The 17,249-nt window shown below is 50.4% G+C and overlaps 1 protein-coding gene across 2 annotated transcripts; it reads right to left on the bottom strand.

Moving 5' to 3' along the window:
• Positions 1-1,614: 1,614 nt before the first annotated feature.
• On the bottom strand, positions 1,615-16,635 carry LOC146718044 (AP-2 complex subunit alpha-2). 2 transcript variants are annotated; one of them, XM_085465161.1, is made up of 22 exons: positions 16,287-16,635; positions 14,336-14,404; positions 13,564-13,706; positions 12,384-12,577; positions 11,327-11,456; positions 11,102-11,203; positions 10,912-11,020; positions 10,666-10,816; positions 9,856-10,024; positions 9,553-9,690; positions 9,287-9,469; positions 8,629-8,726; positions 8,137-8,368; positions 7,878-8,042; positions 7,367-7,503; positions 6,537-6,619; positions 6,308-6,398; positions 5,330-5,452; positions 4,856-4,972; positions 4,549-4,618; positions 3,909-4,043; positions 1,615-3,769 (listed from the first exon to the last, which is right to left on the bottom strand). In XM_085465161.1, the coding sequence occupies exons 1-22, from the start codon at positions 16,351-16,353 to the stop codon at positions 3,692-3,694; spliced, it is 2,784 nt and encodes a 927-aa protein (XP_085321287.1). In that variant the 5' UTR covers positions 16,354-16,635; the 3' UTR covers positions 1,615-3,691. The 2 variants fall into 2 exon arrangements, with proteins under 2 accessions (XP_085321287.1, XP_085321332.1); XM_085465206.1 differs by lacking the exon at positions 14,336-14,404 and having other exon boundaries at positions 16,287-16,336.
• Between the last annotated feature and the right edge of the window lie 614 nt (positions 16,636-17,249).

Genomic DNA, 17,249 nt, shown 5'->3' on the forward strand with positions numbered 1-17,249 from the left:
GAAACACCCAATGCATCATGGGAATCCCCCGGCAGCCTACGTCTATTGCAGCATAACTAAGGGAGGATTCAGGGTCACCTGGTCCAGCCCTAACTATATGCTTTAGCAAAAAGGAAAGTTTGAAGCCTAATCTTGAAAGTAGAGATAGTGTCTGTCTCCTGAATCCAAACTGGAAGCTGGTTCCACAGAAGAGGGGCCTGAAAACTGAAGGCTCTGCCTCCCATTCTACTTTTAAGAAAGCAGTCTTACATAAGGTGGAAAGATTAAATCTAGTTATAAAAACCCTTTTTATCAGTTCAACATAGGACTTAATTATCCAACCACTGATGTTAAATCAACTGACAAACTATGACCGTTTATTGAAGTAAGTCAAAGAAACACCTGAGCAATGGATAACTATGCCCATATCACCGATCAATGTTAAAATGTTAATGTCCAAAATGTTTAAAACAAACAAAAACCCCACTAGTGACAGGTGGTATAAAGCCCACCACCCCTGTATCTCTTGGTCTCCCCAGTATGGACAAATACAGTTTGGACGTCAGCAGGAAGATCGGGTGGTGGCTTTAAAATATGGTTTGAGAGGAGCGTGAGGAGGATAGGTCTTTATCTAAATGGCAGCTTTCTAACATTTAATCAACGTTGTCAAACTTATAACAACACTAAAAAGATATTTTTTTTTAAATTACAGTTAAGACACTTGATTTGATCTAAACATATGCCTTCAACACCACTATCCAATCTCACACTCCGTAAGAAAAACCCCACCATCGATCAGTTGGAGGCGTGGAGACGGGATATTCTGGAAAACATACAAGAAACAAAGGCTCGTTTAAAATCTCACAAACAGCCAGAGTCCAGAGAGTCTGGAATCCGAGACATTCCAGACTCATGTTGGAGACTTTCAGGAGAAAAAGGCTTCTTCACTCTGTATGGGACCGGTCAACACTGAAGAAACACTGGAAGACGTTAAAGTATAGTTAGGGCTGGATCAGGTGACCCCGAATCCTCCTTTAGGTGTAGGCTGCCGGGGGATTCCCATGATGCACTGGGTGTTTCTTCTTCACTCACTATGTATTAACAGACCTCTCTGCATTGAATCATATCTGTTATTAACCTCTGTCTCTCTTCCACAGCATGTCTTTATCCTGTCTTCCTTCTCTCACCCCAACCAATCGCAGCAGATGACCCCGCCCCTCCCTGAGCCTGGTTCTGCTGGAGGTTTCTTCCTGTTAAAAGGGAGTTTTTCCTTCCCACTGTCGCCAAAGTGCTGCTCATAGGGGGTCATATGATTGTTGGGTTTTCTCTGTGTGTATTATTGCAGGGTCGACCTTACAGTATAAGCACCTTGAGACAACTGTTGTGATTTGTCTCTGTCATCCAGACTAAATCTAATATTGTTGGTATGCAGGCACCTTATGAAAACTGTGCTGTAAGTGTATAACCTAACAGCATTATGTTTAACTCAAAGGAGGATGACGATCCTGTCGTGGAGAAAAATGTATTTGCTGTCAACAGAAGTTACTGTTTGAAGCCGTAAACCATGTATTGCACGGCTGGTTTCATATAAATCATTGTGTAAATCCATGTTGTGGTTTAAGAAAAACTAACAAAAACGTTTAAAACATGCTTTATTTTCACATTATTGAGAAACTCTACACATCATTCACTATTCGTCTGTTATGTGACGTTTTTATTAGTGTAGAATTTAAGACAGAAAATTCCTTTTCATGGTAAGAAAAAAGAAATCAGATATTCATGTACAAATCTGAGGCAATTATATGAGTGCTGCGAAGTTTCAGCTTCATTTCTAAAAACACTTTTGAAGGTTTGAAAACATTTTATTATTTTTATTCAAAGTGAAGCGAGATCGAGTTACCAGGAGGCTTTTTTTCCTTTTTGAATAAAAACAGCAGATTTCAGGTTATTAGTTTGTAAAATATGTTTATTTGTAAAAACACATTTGGATGTTGAAATGACATCACAGTGACATCAGCAGCCGTTTCTTCTGCTTCGATGGCGTGCGATCCTTCAGCGAGGCACACGTGACTGAGCGCGAGCGTCCGTCAGGAGCGACGACGGATTTTAAAGACGTAAAGTTCAGGAAACGCGACGAGCGGCTGCTTCGGCCTGAGCCGCCACACGGAGCTTCAACGGGTCGCAAAACTTCGTCTACAGATTAGCTTCAGGACAGAAACTGAGAGGACGTCCAGCTACGACGGCGAGAGCTGGAAGCCACAGCGTGAGGTCAGACCTTAAAGTTTCCTCGCTCTGAGGTGAAGCCGTGACGACTGAGCCCGTGGCATTGAACACTTCTCTATGGGCAGTAACGAGGAAGAACGCTGAGAGCTTCCTGCTGGGCCGACCAACGCTCAGACATCGTTTCATCGCCTCCTGAAAGCTCAAACTCACGTGTGCCAAACTGCAGCCGGGAGAGGCCAGGCTTCACCTGCTGGCTCAACAAGCTGCTTCCTGCCACGTACAGGACGTTCCTCCAACATCTCTAATGTTTAGCACAAAGGCTGATGCGTCAGCAGAGACAAAGCTGAGCTTCAGTAATCAGAGTACCTGGCTCACTGTGTGCTGACAGCAGGGGCGAGCTGCGGGGTCAGCAGCCGATGAGGGCACAGGTGTAAAAGAGGCTGAACAGAGTTCACCTTGAAGGCACTGCAGGTGAGGCGTCTGACGGTCTCCTTTAAAACGATGGAGACTTTTTCGTGAACCTGAAGCCGAAACGGTGACGGCGCCGCGTGAGGCGTAAACACCGGAAACAGCGTTTTTTTTCTGTCACATCGACGTCTGTGAGGCTGAAGCCCACGCGTGAACGCTCGCTCTGTACTAGTCACGTGTGCCGTCGCAGATCAGGATGAGGACACGTCACACAAACGCAGGAGATTCAGCAAACAGCGACAGAAATGTGAAGAGTGCAGCGGTGCTTTAAGGCAAACGTAGTGTGTGAGGCAGTGATTGAGGCTCTTTGTAAGGCCTTTATGTTCTCAGTAACAAACGTTCACAGACTCGACCATCTGGAGGTAAGAACGAGGCGAGGTCAAAGGCCACCTTTAACTCATGACTTTTGGGCCACGTCCCCTTCAAACCTACAAAGCCGTCTCCTTGTTCACCTCTGCACCTGCTGCAGATTCCTAGATGGCTCCCTGGAAGTCCCGCTCCAAACGGGAAGCTTGGATCCGTGGCTGGAGGAGCAGCATTCCCGTTTGGTGTCTGAAAGCGAGCCAACCGGTTCAGAGGTGCACAAGAAGAACAGACGCGCTCCCATGACCTCATGACCTCCAGCACAATAAGAAGATCCTAGCTAGTGTTCTACGAGGACTTTTTGTCTTTGCTGAATTATCGTGTAAAATTTATGTGCAAAAGCAGAACCGCCCCAAGCATCTGAAGTCGTTGTTACACCAAAGACAGAAAAGCTGCGGCTTTTCCTCCCGAGGTAAACGACGCCGACCTCTGATCGAGCGATTCTGGTTTGAAGGCGTGCGATTGGTGGGATTGTTCTCTAAAGGGAAAGGCGGCAGAGTCAGGACCTGCAGCGAGGCGCTCACAGTGAGGGACGATTAAAGCAGTGTGATTAGTAAAGCTGTGTGCAAAAATACATTTGGATTCATTCAGATGTAAAGCAAGAAAAATAAAAAAGACTTTACACTGTACAGGAGCTGAGGTGTGAGAGGCGGCGAGTCTAAAACTGCTCTGAGAGCAGCTCGCAGAGTCTCTGAGACACCGAGTCCCTGCTGGTCCGGAGCGTGAGGCGGTACATCTGCACAGGAAGCACTCAGAGTTACACACAGGTGAGGGTTGCACACAGAGAGAGTGTGTGTGTGTGTGTGTGTGTGTGTGTGTGTGTGTGTGTGTGTGTGTGTGTGTGTGTGTGTGTGTGTGTGTGTGTGTGTGTGTACCTGAGCCTGCATGTTGGGCTCCAGTCTGAGCAGGCAGCCCACCTGAGTGGTCTTCGTGTGAACGACTCCCGCTCCGACAAAGTTCGCAGGATTGGGATCGACGCCGTCCAGCAGAGCGACACCGAAACCTAAAATCTGGAGAAAAATACATTTTCATATTCACACTGTGGGAATAAACGTGGACGCTTCGGTCAGCGTCTCTGCACGCCCGCGAGTCTCGCGGTCGCCACGCCGCAGCCTCACTCTGCTACCTGTGTGCCGACCTCAACTTCGATGTTTGTGCAGCAAATTCCTGATCACGTTTGTCTTATCTCCACAGGCTGAAGAGCGTATGCTGTAATCTGATTACTGCTATAATACAGCTATATTACTGTGTAACTCTGTGGCTCATCTGCACGACTCAGGTGGCTCACACCTGAACCGAGGGTCAGAGGAGGAGTTTATCCTCATCAAAACTCCAGCGTGTAACATCTGACCACTAGGTGTCAGTAGACTTTAGACACCTGAGCACAAACAGCTCGTTATCTTACTGCACCTGACGACATGCAGCAGCCTGAGGGGGCGGCTGCTGTGATTCTAGCTGCGGAAATAAAACTGAACAAAAACTTGTTTACAGCCAAAGTGATTTGTGTCTTTTTACCTTGGCCTTGGCGACCTCGGTGTCCATCGGGTGTTTGGCTTTGAAGATTTTCTGGACCTCCTGCTGAGGACTGCGGACAAACAGAAGGAAACGAGTCCTCGATTACTACGTGACCCATTTGAACCCCGACCCGTTATCCAATCCTGAAAGCTCCTCACAGAAACACACTCGAGCTCTCTCAGATCGATCAGACGTAAAACAGAACAAATGTTTGGTGTCAGCGCTCGAATTCAGAGGCTGAAGTGTTTTCAGTCACAGCAGCGATCGACCATCGATCGGCGTATTGATCAGTGAAAGCTGCGCTTACGCTCCGAGCTGCTTCCAGCGCTGGAAGAAGTCCTGCGACATCATCTCTGTGGGCTGGAAGAACTTGTTGAGCATCACGGGGAGCTTCACAGCGATGTTCTGCAGGGCCCCACCATACCTGAACGTGAGCACACACACGCAGTCAGAAGTGAGCACACAAACACACACGTATGTATTTATATCCTTGCGGGGACATCTCATTGACATAATGCTTTCCCTAGCCCCCACCCTACCCATCAAAAATGAATGCCTGACCCTGAACCTAAGCAGAACCTAACTGTGACCCTGACACTAAAACCACATTTTGACTCTCAAAAATGCCTTCAAACTCCTGGGACCCGGATTTTGGTCCCCACGAGGATAGTAAACTACCAAGTTTTGGTCCCCATGAAGATGTTAATACCTGTGTGCGCGCACACACACACACACACACACACACACACACACACACACACACACACACACACACACACACCTGAACTGGATGTTGAGCACCGGCGCATCGCTGAAGTCTGACACACACTCGATGTTCAGGATCTGCTGCATCTGAGCTCCGCCCTCTATCACGGGGTCGACCGCCTTCGAGTGGACGTTCAGCTGTGGACGCGACCGTTAAGGACTCTACTGAAGGTCACAGAGCTCCACATCATCAGAGACACAAACTCCTCTGAGTGAGCCTTCCTGATACTCACAGGGTTATTCTCCGACTACTGAGTGCACACGTCTGTGATCAAACTCAAACTTTCAGCTGGATTTTATTCTTTTTAAACGCAGGACGTTACGGTTCAGGCCCCCGACACAAACACTAGCACCAAAGATTTAACGTGCGAGCGCATGACGTCCAACTCGTCTGCTCTGGTGTTTCAGTCTGCTCCACTCAGAGGTCAGCTTCATGCTATTGTAATTATAAACCTGCTCCCTGTTACTCTCGGCCGTGATGATGTGAGTGCACAGACACACAGTACAAACAGAGGACTGGTAGTAAACATGCATCAGCTTCCACAGCTCTGATGGAACAGGAAGTTCAGCGGGTATCTCACAGTCAGTTTCACCCACCGGGACGTCTTTGATCGCTCTGGAGATATTCTGATGTCACAGCATTTTAAATCTGCTCTGATTGGGTTTTCCTGCACTTTGGAGGCCGACGTTTGTTTTTCTGAACTTGTTTCAGGGGGGCGCGGTTGTCACAGGACACCACGCCCACAGACACAGAGATGCTAAAGAATCGGATGCATTTCTGTAGAAAACAGAATATAAATATTTAAAGAGGGTCTCGTCGCCTCTGCTCGGCTGTACTCGCCACCTGGGTCATGATGTTAAAGTTTCCCAACCCTCTCCAGGGCCGCCTGGCCCCCCGAGTGGTTTTCTGAGTCGTGCAGAGCTGAAGTGGGAGCTCCTCGTGCTCTGGTTCGCTGTGCTGAAGCAGAATTACGAGGTTTGTCATGAAAGGATATGAGACTTGAGTGCGTCGCTGCTGCTCACTGAGGAGGAGAAGCTGAGGAACTGGGTGGACGTCTTGTTTCCGTAGAACACATACATGCGACCTGCGAGGGTGACCGTCAAAGTCAGGCAGCAATAATAACAAAGCTTCACAGAAAAAACAAAGATAACGAGATTTTAGCCTGAGTCTGGCAGGAGGAGGTTGTGCTTTTTAAACCTCGATTTAACGAGCGGCTGCTCACCGAGGTTCTGCCGGTACTCAGACTTCAGCCCGATCTGTAACAGCTGGTTCTCGTAGATCACGCCGTTGTTCTTACAAACAAACCTGGAAGAAGGAAAACGTGACGACAGTTACACAAAGGAAACGTCTGTGTGAAGAAGAGACATCATCGTGAGGCCGAGCACGGCGGTAAAGCTCGGCCACGCCCACAGGTTTAGCGATCTGTTCATTCACTTCATCTTGTGCAGATCTCAGAGCGGCCACTGGAATGACTCGCATCGCTAACAACGAGGAACGACGGCGTACAGAGGTAAACGCGGCATTCGGTGATGTCAGAGGCTAACCTCCTGTCAGGCCGTGCATCCCGCTCTCTGCAGCAGCGGGATGCACGGCACTGCAAAGAAACCTGCGGCAGTTTGTATGTTGAGAGTTTCACACCGTCTGGTTCAAGGTGTGCAAACAGCAGGCGTGACACAGCTTCACACACACAGCCGAGGTCACGTGCAACCTGCCTGCTTCACACAACACTCACAACACGACACTTTTATGTCACGTTACACGGGCATCCTCGTGGACGACTCTGCAGCGCTGTGAGAGCGGCGTGAGCACCTCCATCGACACACGGTCACCCTGAGGTCACACGGTAAACCCAAGAGCTCAGTCTCGGTCTCTACAGGCCTCAGTTAGCGTGAGAAAGGTCAAAGTTCATGGCTGTTTGCAAAGCTGCAGCAGTGGTCAGCCTTCAGACAGCTGTGCATGAACCAACGCTGCAAACCTGAACGCGCTGCAGCATCGCTGAGACGAGACAGACTCACAGAAACATCAGTGCAGGTCACTGCAGCTGAACCCCACCTGGGGAAGTTCTCCTCCGATACGTCTGTGGCTGCAGCGGGGGCGGAGCTCTCGGAAAACACGTCGATGAGCAGATTGGCTCCTGATGAGGGGGCGGGGTTTAGATTCAGGACATCCGTAAAAGAGTGGGTGGAGCTCTGGAAGACAGATACCAGCAAACAAAGTGAGAACAGGTGGAGGTGTGAACTACACCCTCCTGCCAGGATTGAATCTCTGCTTTCACCAATGAATCGATTCACAGCTGATCGAGCAGCGCGCTCATCAGTGCAGCTACTGTTTACCAAGTCAGGCTGACAGCACCATGTTCCTATCAGAGGAGGAGGGGCGGGGCCTGTCAGGAGGGAGAAGGTCATCCAACAGTGAAGAAGAAGACGGACAGAGTTTGAAGATGAAGGACGAGCTGCTAAAGGCAGCCTGCGCACGCAGACTGCAATAGCGACCTGCTGCAGGCTTTTAAACAGGTATGGGCAGATTTCACAGCAGCCAATCACAGCTCTGCTTCTGTGGTTACCTTGTTCGTGGTGTCGGTGTTCTCGCTGTGCTCCGTGCTGCCGTTGACGCTGCGGCGACTATCGTCCATGTCTGGCAGTTTTCCGGGTCCTTTCTTCTTCTTCAGCTTGGCCAGAATGGAGGACTCCCTCTCCGGGAACGGCGGCATTTCCTCCAGGACGGTGGCCTGTGCAGAGAAACAGGAAGTCAGTTAGCATCAGTGCTAGTTCACGACAGATGTCGCCACGTCGGCGGGTCTTATAGCTGGGGGGTTAACGCACCAGGATGTCGGTGCTGGCGATGCAGCTGAGCCTCAGGTACTCGACGGCTCGCTGCTGAAGCTCCACGTCTGCGTTGCGCAGCTGGCTGTCGGAGCGCAGGACGTCCTGGATGGTGGCTTTCACTTCTGGAAACAAGTTGATGAACTTGATATACGCCGACAGCAGCAGCGCCCGAGTCGGCACAGAGCACAGGTGGAACTTGGAGTGAAGGAGATTGAACTGGACCAGAGGGCTGAGGAAGAGGAGACAGAGTCGCGGTGAAACCTGCGAGCGGTCCCGTCAGCTTCAGCAGCGACGCGTCAGCTTTACTGACAAATGACACGTTTCCTAAAGTCTGCCGGCACATTTTTCCTATTCTGTCACAAAATCGTCCAGAATGAGAGAAGAGCTCAGAAACTATTTATTATTCTTTCTAATAAAAATCTCAAATAACAACGAGACCAGACAAACATCCCCTGGACTGTGATGATCAGCTGTGGGTGTGGTTTGTACCTGGAGCGCGAGTCACCAGCAATCAGGTTACCGAACTCCCCCAGGATGTACCCGCCCACCTTCACCAGGTTCTCGTGGCAGGCGGGGGCTTGCAGCGCCTGCAGGTCAGAGAGGAAGTGACTTCATGAAACGGTAGAAGACACAAACGAACCAGTCACACGGGCCGGAGACACATTCAGGATCACAGCTGCGTTCATGAAGGATTCCTTCATCCAACCGACCAATCAAAGAGCTTTAAGCCCACTCGTTTCCTCCGTGAGGACCTCAGTGTTCAATGATCGAGCCAGTTAAACTTGTGTGTCACACAGCCGTTTGGAGCCTTTAAAGAAACCCAAACGTCCGGACAGAATAAAACCTGATCACATGATCACAGACTGAAGCCACTCTGAACGTGTCTGCTGGGAAAAGAAGTGCGAGTTAAATCTGCGCCGTACCCCGACACGCTGCTCCCTGCAAATATAACTACACGTCACAGCAGTGCAGCCTGCAGCTACTGTGATTGGCCGGGTCGGTGCCGTCGGATCCCTGTGCGACCACATGTCAAATACACCGCGCGTGAGCATGAAGCTGGCAGCGGCGCCAGCTCGACAAAGATTCACCGCACAAGTCTTAAACAGCGGTGAGCTCTGTAGCGTTCAGGGACAGCAGCGAGGCTCACCTCAAACACGGTCTTGGCGGCGTAACCTTGGACGTCGTCTCGGTTTATGACGATCTGGATGACGCGGTACCAGACCTCCTCGCTGACGTAGTCCCCAGCGATGCGGATCAGGTTCAGGATGGTGTCCACGTACCAGGTGTAGTCCACGGCGTACTTCTCCGCCAGGATGGCCACTTTGAGCACCTGAGGAAGAGAAGCCAGAGGCTGAAGACGAGCGCTCACGCCACTTAAAGCGAACGGCGAAACGTGCTGACATCACGACCCACTATCTCCTCTCTGATGGAGTAGTCGGCGGTCTCCAGGTAGCTAAGCATCTCTGCTACGATCTGCTTGGCGTTGCTGCGGTCGCACATGGCGTAGAGCAGATCCACGGCGCGCTGGCGAACACTCACATCTCTCTCCGTCTGCACGGGACAGACACCAGGAAGCAAGTGTGAATTTCAAAGTAAAGGTCAGACTTATTGGCAAGACTAGTTTTTAGTGTTCAAAGATTGAACCGAACCAAACCTTTGAGTTTTGTCCAAGTTGAGGAGGAACGGACGACTGACGTCCAGCTGAGCGAGACTCACCTTCAGAGCGTTGATCACAGTCTCCATGTGCGTCTTCACGGCCTCGTGGGAAAATTCGGAGCTGGCCAGCGTGCACATGCTCTCCAACGCCAGGTAACGGAGGTTGGTTTCTCTGTGCTGGAGGAACTGGCCCAGCTGGTTACAGGCTCGTACCAACAGGGTGGGCTCGCTGGGAGACAACGGGGGACAAGCGTGAGGCTCAGATACGACACCCGAACACGATGACGTCCGAGGACGACCGGAGCTACGCGTGTCAGGAACGTGGGCCGGGCCCAGGAACCCCTCTCTACACTGCAGCACATCTGCACAGCAGCTGCTCGCTCAGCCCTCTGACATCATCTCATGTTTGTTTGTTTTTAATCTGATTTCATCACGTTGAGCTTTTTGCATATTTTTACTTTGTACATTTAAATTTGAACATTTTAAAATGTTAAATATTTCAGTGTAACTTACTGAGCTCATATTTTCTGTTTTTTAACATTTAACTTAAATTAGTACTTTTAATTTATTACTTACTGACTTTGTGTTTGAGTTAAATTTGTACTTACTGAGCTCTTTGTTCTGGTTTCCATGGCAATGCCTTGCATTTTACACACAAACCTGATTCCTGTTACATTTCGTCTCGATCACAGGTGATGGGTCTGTCTCTGCGCCCTCCCTGCGACAGACTGGCGGCCAGCCCAGGTGTTCCCGCCTCTCACCCAATGACAGCTGTGCTAGGCACTGGCCCCGCCCACATGCAAAAGCAAACTGACGGATGTTTTGTTTTCTCCCCCACACTTGGGGATAAACAAAGCGTGTATGACCTGCCTGTCATGGTGGATGATGAGGGCGATGGCTTCAAACAGAACGGCGTTCTTGGCGTTGGAGTGTTGGACCTTCTTGGACTTCGGAGGTTCCTGGGCTTTATTGAGGATGGTCTCTAAACACTCGGTGAGACGACTTCTCAGAGCGGCGTCCTCTGCAAAGAAAACCAGATGCTTCAAGCCCCGTCGCCACGGTTACGCCTCTCAGACCTTTACTTATTCGTGGTGGACTAACGCGTGTGTGCCGTACCTGGAGGAGGGTAGCACTGCAGCAGGCGCAGCAGTTTGACGGACAGCCACGGGGCAGCCACAAAGTAGTACGTGTAGTCCTGCAGGTCGATGGACGCCGACGTCACGATCTAAACAAACAGGAAGGAGATTAACGTCCCCGCTGGTTTATGATTGAGCCGAGCGACGCGGAGGGTCACACGGACACCCACCCTGCTGAGCCGGGCCACCGCCAGTGACACGGAGGTCTTAAAGTCATCCGGATTCTTCTGGGCCAGAGTGGTGATGAGGCTGGTGGCTGCCGTCACCACGCCCTGAAATAAAGGAAGGCAGAGTCAGCGTTTCAGGGCGGGGTTTAAACTACGGCATCACATCGATCAGCTCGTTCTCACGATAAATATAAGTATTTAGCTCGCCACGAGGAGGCGGAGTCTCACCAGGTGCTGATCGTTCAGCAGATGGACGACCCGTGTGGTCCATTCGCCCATGGGCACGAGGTCGGGCGACGTCCTGTTGAGCCGTAACAGACACAGAGCTGCGCTCTGCTTCACGCTGTCCATCGTGTCCCTGAGAGAAGCAACGGCGACACGAGTTCACCAAACAGGAAGAACACCAGCAGCGAGCAGCCGAGGACACGCCCACATTACCCATTGGTAATCAGACTACATCAGATTACACAGGCTTAGACCTACAGTCTGCTCAGACTGTTCACAGCAGCTCTGTGTTATTTCATTAAGCTGATGCACCACGATCGCTGTTTTCTTATCGTTCACTCGCGAGCTTGTTCCCAGTAAAAATCTGATCCGTCGCTTCCAGTCTGGCCCAGAAGGAGGTTTGCAATTTTTTTGCTGTTCTTTGATTTGTAACTGATTTCTGTTGCATCACACTGGCCCCACTTCCCTGTCAGAGTATCCCTCCTCCAAGAACTAGTTCCCCGATTAAGTGTCGACTGTGGGCTGAGGCCCAAACAGAACATCAACATGTGCGTTTCAGTCTGAACACGAATCCTCATCTATAACGTCGCTTTTAAGGGTTGTTTCCGGAAACGTTTACCAAAGTGCCGACGGCCCGTAACAGCCGCTCGTTTTACTGGATGGAGGTCGAGTGCTGACTCCAGCTGTGAGTGAGGAGACAGCTGTCTGTAATGACTGGAAGGATGGAGATGTGCGTGTGTGGTTATTCATCCGCCTGCTCATCTGTTTCACGGCCTGTTACCCACACACTGGCCTGTGGATCGTCACTGTGTAATGAGGTCGGCTTTATTAATGTGTAATGAGTGACGGCGCTGCGCTTCAGGCCACAGCAGTCAATCTCAGATAATGTCAGGTTGGATTTGGTGCCTTACAAACCGCTGCTGCAACAATCTACATAATTGACGTCGTATTTCTCACGAGCGCCCACAGCTGACCCTGAACCAGGTTCATGACCAACACAAACAAACTGATATTAAAGGACTTTGAGCCGCTCTGAGCTAAAACGTGTTTAAGAACGAACCCGGCCACTAAGACTCTGGGAATCTCCGAGGCGAACGCCTCCGCCATCTCTCTGCTGCCCACGTTGGCGATGCAGTGCAGGGCCAGGTTCATGAAGGTGGGGTTGCGGCTGGCGAGGTCGTTTTTGATGCCGTTGTTGATGAGGCGGATCAGGTCGCTGTTGGAGTTGACCAGCACTGAGATGAAGAGGTAACCCTGAAAGGAGGAGACACGGCAAAGGTCACGTGACGGGATATTCTTTCTCTCTCTGACTCTGGAAATCCACAAACACACACAGCAGAGCCGGAGCGTCAGCACCACCCACACGGAGCAGCTGGAGGCGTGGCCTCTGTTACCAAAACATCAGCTGATCCCAGCGACTCTCGAATCGGCTGCCCTGACGATCATCATCATTTATCAAACTCGTGTTAGTCTCGTGCTTAAAGTATTTTTACTGGATTACTCGTGTAACTGAACAGTCGTTGAGGCTTTGGAGGACGCCGTGCTGTGACAATGATCCGCCTCCACACGCTCACTCGTTTCCTTTAAGGAAACAAAAAACTGATCAATGAAATAAAACTGATCAGAAGCTGATTAACGACAGCTACCCCACGTCAGGGTCGCAGAGATAACAATTTACGTTTGCAGCAAAATTAACATTCTTCTGTCACACTTTAAGTGGAGTCTGGTGAGGTCCTACACAGTGAGTTTATAGCCTATGGCGCCTGCAGGCTCCGCCTCCAGCGCTCAGCAGGAAGGATGCCCGCCAACAGCTCTGAATCTCAGCACAGACCCTCAGAGACGCTCGGAGAGCTCAAGTCAAAGGCAGCTAGCTCTGTCTGACCCAGAGATACGACCACAGCGAGTGTGGGCTTTTAGAGACGGGACAGGTGGAAAGCTGGAAATAAAATCTAGTCTCTCGGAGCTGAAATGATTTGAGCCGATTCACGTCACTCTCATCCAGAACACTGTTGGTAAAGTTGTTATTACACAGTTATTACTGCCTGCTTCATTAGAGGTTTAAAAAAAAAACCACCAGGACGCCGCGAAAGGGAAACGAGCGGCACTGCAATAAAAACATTTGGAACAAATGTGTTTATCAACCCAGAAGCAGAGACCACAGAGCGGCGTGAGGGGGCGGTCCTGACGCTCTCGCACGTGATAACCCTGAAACATGGCGGCCGAGCGGCTCCGACACTCACGATCTGCTTCTCCGTGTACTTGTTGGAGCTCAGGAGGTTGACGGCCTCCATGTGCCCGAAGTCGATGTCGTGGCCCAGAAGGAAGATGAAGAGCAGCTTGCAGACATACTTCTTTTTACTGTAGCCATCCAACGCCTTGTCTCCTGCACACACACGCGCACACGCACGCGCACACACACACACACACACACACACACACACACACACACACACACACACACACACACACACACACTTTAATGTCTATGTGATAAACAGCAGCATTTTATTCCAAACAGCTGAGGCTCTGAGGGGAAAGCAGGTGGACTTTGTCTGATTCAAATCTAGTCAAATAATCCAAACCCAGTGAGAGTGGGAGGTTCAGGATCTGCAGCAGTGCAACATCAAACACACAATCTTTATTTTTGCATGACTGGGCTTTTATTCAGTGTTTGGAAACGTCATCATCAAATAAAACTGAAGAAAGATTGTTTTACGCCAGCCTCAGTACTTCATGGATAAGGAGCACAGTTGCAGAGACATGTGGACACAGTGGAAAGGCCTGAATGCCGGGTGGAGAGGGCGGAGAGGAGGCGCTATGTGGACACTCCCTGCCCGCATATCGCCTCCTCTCTGCAGCAGACTAATTATAGGCAGTGAGGAACAGGTGGCAACAGGAGAAACAGCAGCAACCAGAGAGTCAGTGAGGTTTCACAGGGCAACACAAAGCAGTCGGGACAGGAAGCAGGAAGCAGGTCAGGTGACTCGGCGAGCTCGTTTCTCCATCACCTACCTTTAAATTTGGAGCGGATGTTTGCCAGCTCCTTGTTTATCCTCTTTATCTCGGCCTCTTTACTTTTACCTGCAGACAGATCAGCGTTACTCAGCATGCACAGAGCTGCGATCACTCATGAATACAACATCCTGCCTTTTTTAAAGGACCCGCCCCCGCTGAGGAACGTGGCGTCCGGGTTTAATCGCACACTACAACATAAGAGCTTCCTGATGAAGCAGTGACATATCTTTACTTTATTATCTCCAGAAGCAGGAACCTCAGGCCGCCTGTTTTTGAAGCGTAGACCTGATGACGCAGCAGGATCACCCAGAGCTAATCCTCCCCGCTTCCTGCTCCTTTCTCGCTCTGTTGTGACCAAAACCTCCAAATCGAACATCACGCTTTGTTCAGTAAGCCCCGAAACCAGCGGCTGAGACCATAAACCATCATCACAGTGTTTACTGAGCTCAGGTCAGCTGAGCCGGAGCCTCTTTTTCTCACAGACTTCCATCCAATCAGACTTCTCTCTGCAACTGCAGGAGTCGCCCCCTGCTGGATGGTTTAAGACACTTCTGTGTCAGATTTACCTTTCAGCTAAATCCATCTTGATGTACAGTCTCTGATTGTGACAGTAGGAACATTTTTCATGTGCTTTGTTGTGAAGAACGTGATTTATAACCTGATGAGCGTTCGCCAACATTTCACATTGACCGGATAATAAGAGGTGAAGGGAGCAGAGTGGATGTGGGAGCACTCACTGACAGCCTGTGCGAACACAGAGGGCCTGAATCAACTGCACTATCAAATACAGAAGGCTTATTTTGAACTGTGAATCACAGTAAGCTGCTGTGGTGGATTCAGAATAAGTCACCCTGAAACGCCAGCATGAACAAAACCAGCAGAGCAGCAGCAGCCGGACGCTGCAGAATAAAATCAGTCAGGACGGTTTGTGTCGGGGCAGCAACAGGAAGCTCTGAGGCCTGTTTTCTCACCCAGAACACTAACGTGCAGTTCTGCAACACCGTCACCTACAACAGCGGCTTTATTTATACAACACCACCTCACAACAACAGCCATCTCTGGGTTTATACTGTAGGTAAGGACCCAACAATAACACAAACACAATATAAAAGATACTTCCTATCAAAATCTCACAGGGGACCAGAGGAAAAGGCTGTAAGGCACCACGTGGGTGAAAGTCACCTGACTTTAGTGTTTCAGGGTCAAGGTCAGGGGTCAGAGTTGTCACAGAGTGTAAGGATGCTGAAAGAGGCCAAAAGCCACTGGACTGGTCATCGTGCAGGTACCGCAGAGCCGTACCGTCACACAGCAGCTGGTTCAGTTACTGTAGCTGTAACTCGTTCCCACGACCAGCAAACAGAAACACGGGAACTGTCTACCTGCCTCCGTCTCACCTTTCCTGTGCACCTGCCCACTAACACGGACACACTCTCATTTCAAGCTTTTATTTAACCCGCTGCTGGTTTTCTCTAACCCCCCTGGAGAGCAGCACCGCCTCCTCTCGCTCTTTCGCGAGTACTCAGATTACCGTTTTGCGTTACTTTTTGCGATTAACGTTAATTCCAGCTAACGCCAACTGAGGCGGTGGACCGGAGACTTTACACACCGACTTTTACGACCTGCTAAGGCGGCACTGAGCCGCTCATGTTGGCCTGATAAAGCAGCTCACGCAGTTAAAAAGTGACGGTTTGGTTATCTCCCCACGGCGGCCCACGCCCTTTGACACGGTGACGTTAGCAGCTAGCAGCTAGCGATGATTAGCCGGGGAGGCTTGAGCGCTGGGCGGGAGTTTATCCCACTTTAACGGGGTAAATGTGTCCAGAACGAGGGCGGCAGGGGCGGGAAACTGACCCCGGGCTCGAAGTCCCCCACCCGGGCGGGTTCCCTGAGGTCCCCGCGGTACAGAGGCTAGCCGTGCCTAGCTGCGGGGTGAAGGAGACAAACTCACAGTTCCTGATGTCGGAGATGAACACGGCCAGTCCGCGCATCCCGTCCCCTTTAGACACCGCCGGCATCCTCTCCGCTGCTGGGGGGCTTCAGCTGACCCGGACAACGCGCTGCTCGAACTCTGAACTCTGTCTGTGGAACCGCCGCTGCGAGCACCAGGAGCCCCGACATATGACCGAGACAGGAACCAGACGGGCCGCGTCCCCTTCAGCGCGGAAACGCCCTGTTCCAGCCTCCTAAGGCGGGCCGCGTCCCAAACATGTTCGCTTTACCCACTCAACTGAGTGAACGCACCCGGCCCAGTCCTCACCTTTCAGCGGCCCAGAACATCTGGAGCATGAGCACCGAGGACGGGAGAGCTCCCAGATGTTTGGGAGACTGCTGTCTTCACACTCAGTCTTTTTTATTAAAACTTTTATTCATTTTTTCAGTTTACACATTTGATATGTTGTGACTTGCATTCTGTTTTTATGTACTTTTATAAACGCCCCAACTTCTTTGTAATTGACGTTATGACATCAAGACAAACAGCTGGGTTATAAGGCGGAGATTCATCTTTTGATGAATTTCTGGAGGCCCTGTGACAGACTGGCGACCCGTCCTGGACGTACCAGGCCTCCCGCCCTGTGGTAGCTGGGATAGGCCCCAGCGCCCACACAACCCTGAATCGGATAAGTGGAAGAGAAATGATGGATGAATTTCTGAAATTTGATAAGCATATCGATGAATTAATGAGGACACTGTCTAAATAATTGGCTCATTTTTCAAACTGAGAGACTTCCTTCTGTGTGAAGCTCTTCTTCTTCCTGTCTCTATTTGAGCCTCAGTTAAACTGCAGTAATGTCTATGGTGGAACATGTGTCTTAGTTATGTGGAGTAATTACAGACTTTCCAAATGAAAGTGACAAACAGTCCGAGACACGTCAAGGTCCAAACGTTTGGAGCTGGCTGGACAAAACCTTTC

Source organism: Copadichromis virginalis, linkage group LG1, assembly GCF_057382275.1.
Source record: "Copadichromis virginalis isolate Kocher_CV1m ecotype Utaka linkage group LG1, C_Virginalis_male_GT1.1, whole genome shotgun sequence".
Lineage (NCBI taxonomy): Eukaryota > Metazoa > Chordata > Actinopteri > Cichliformes > Cichlidae > Copadichromis > Copadichromis virginalis.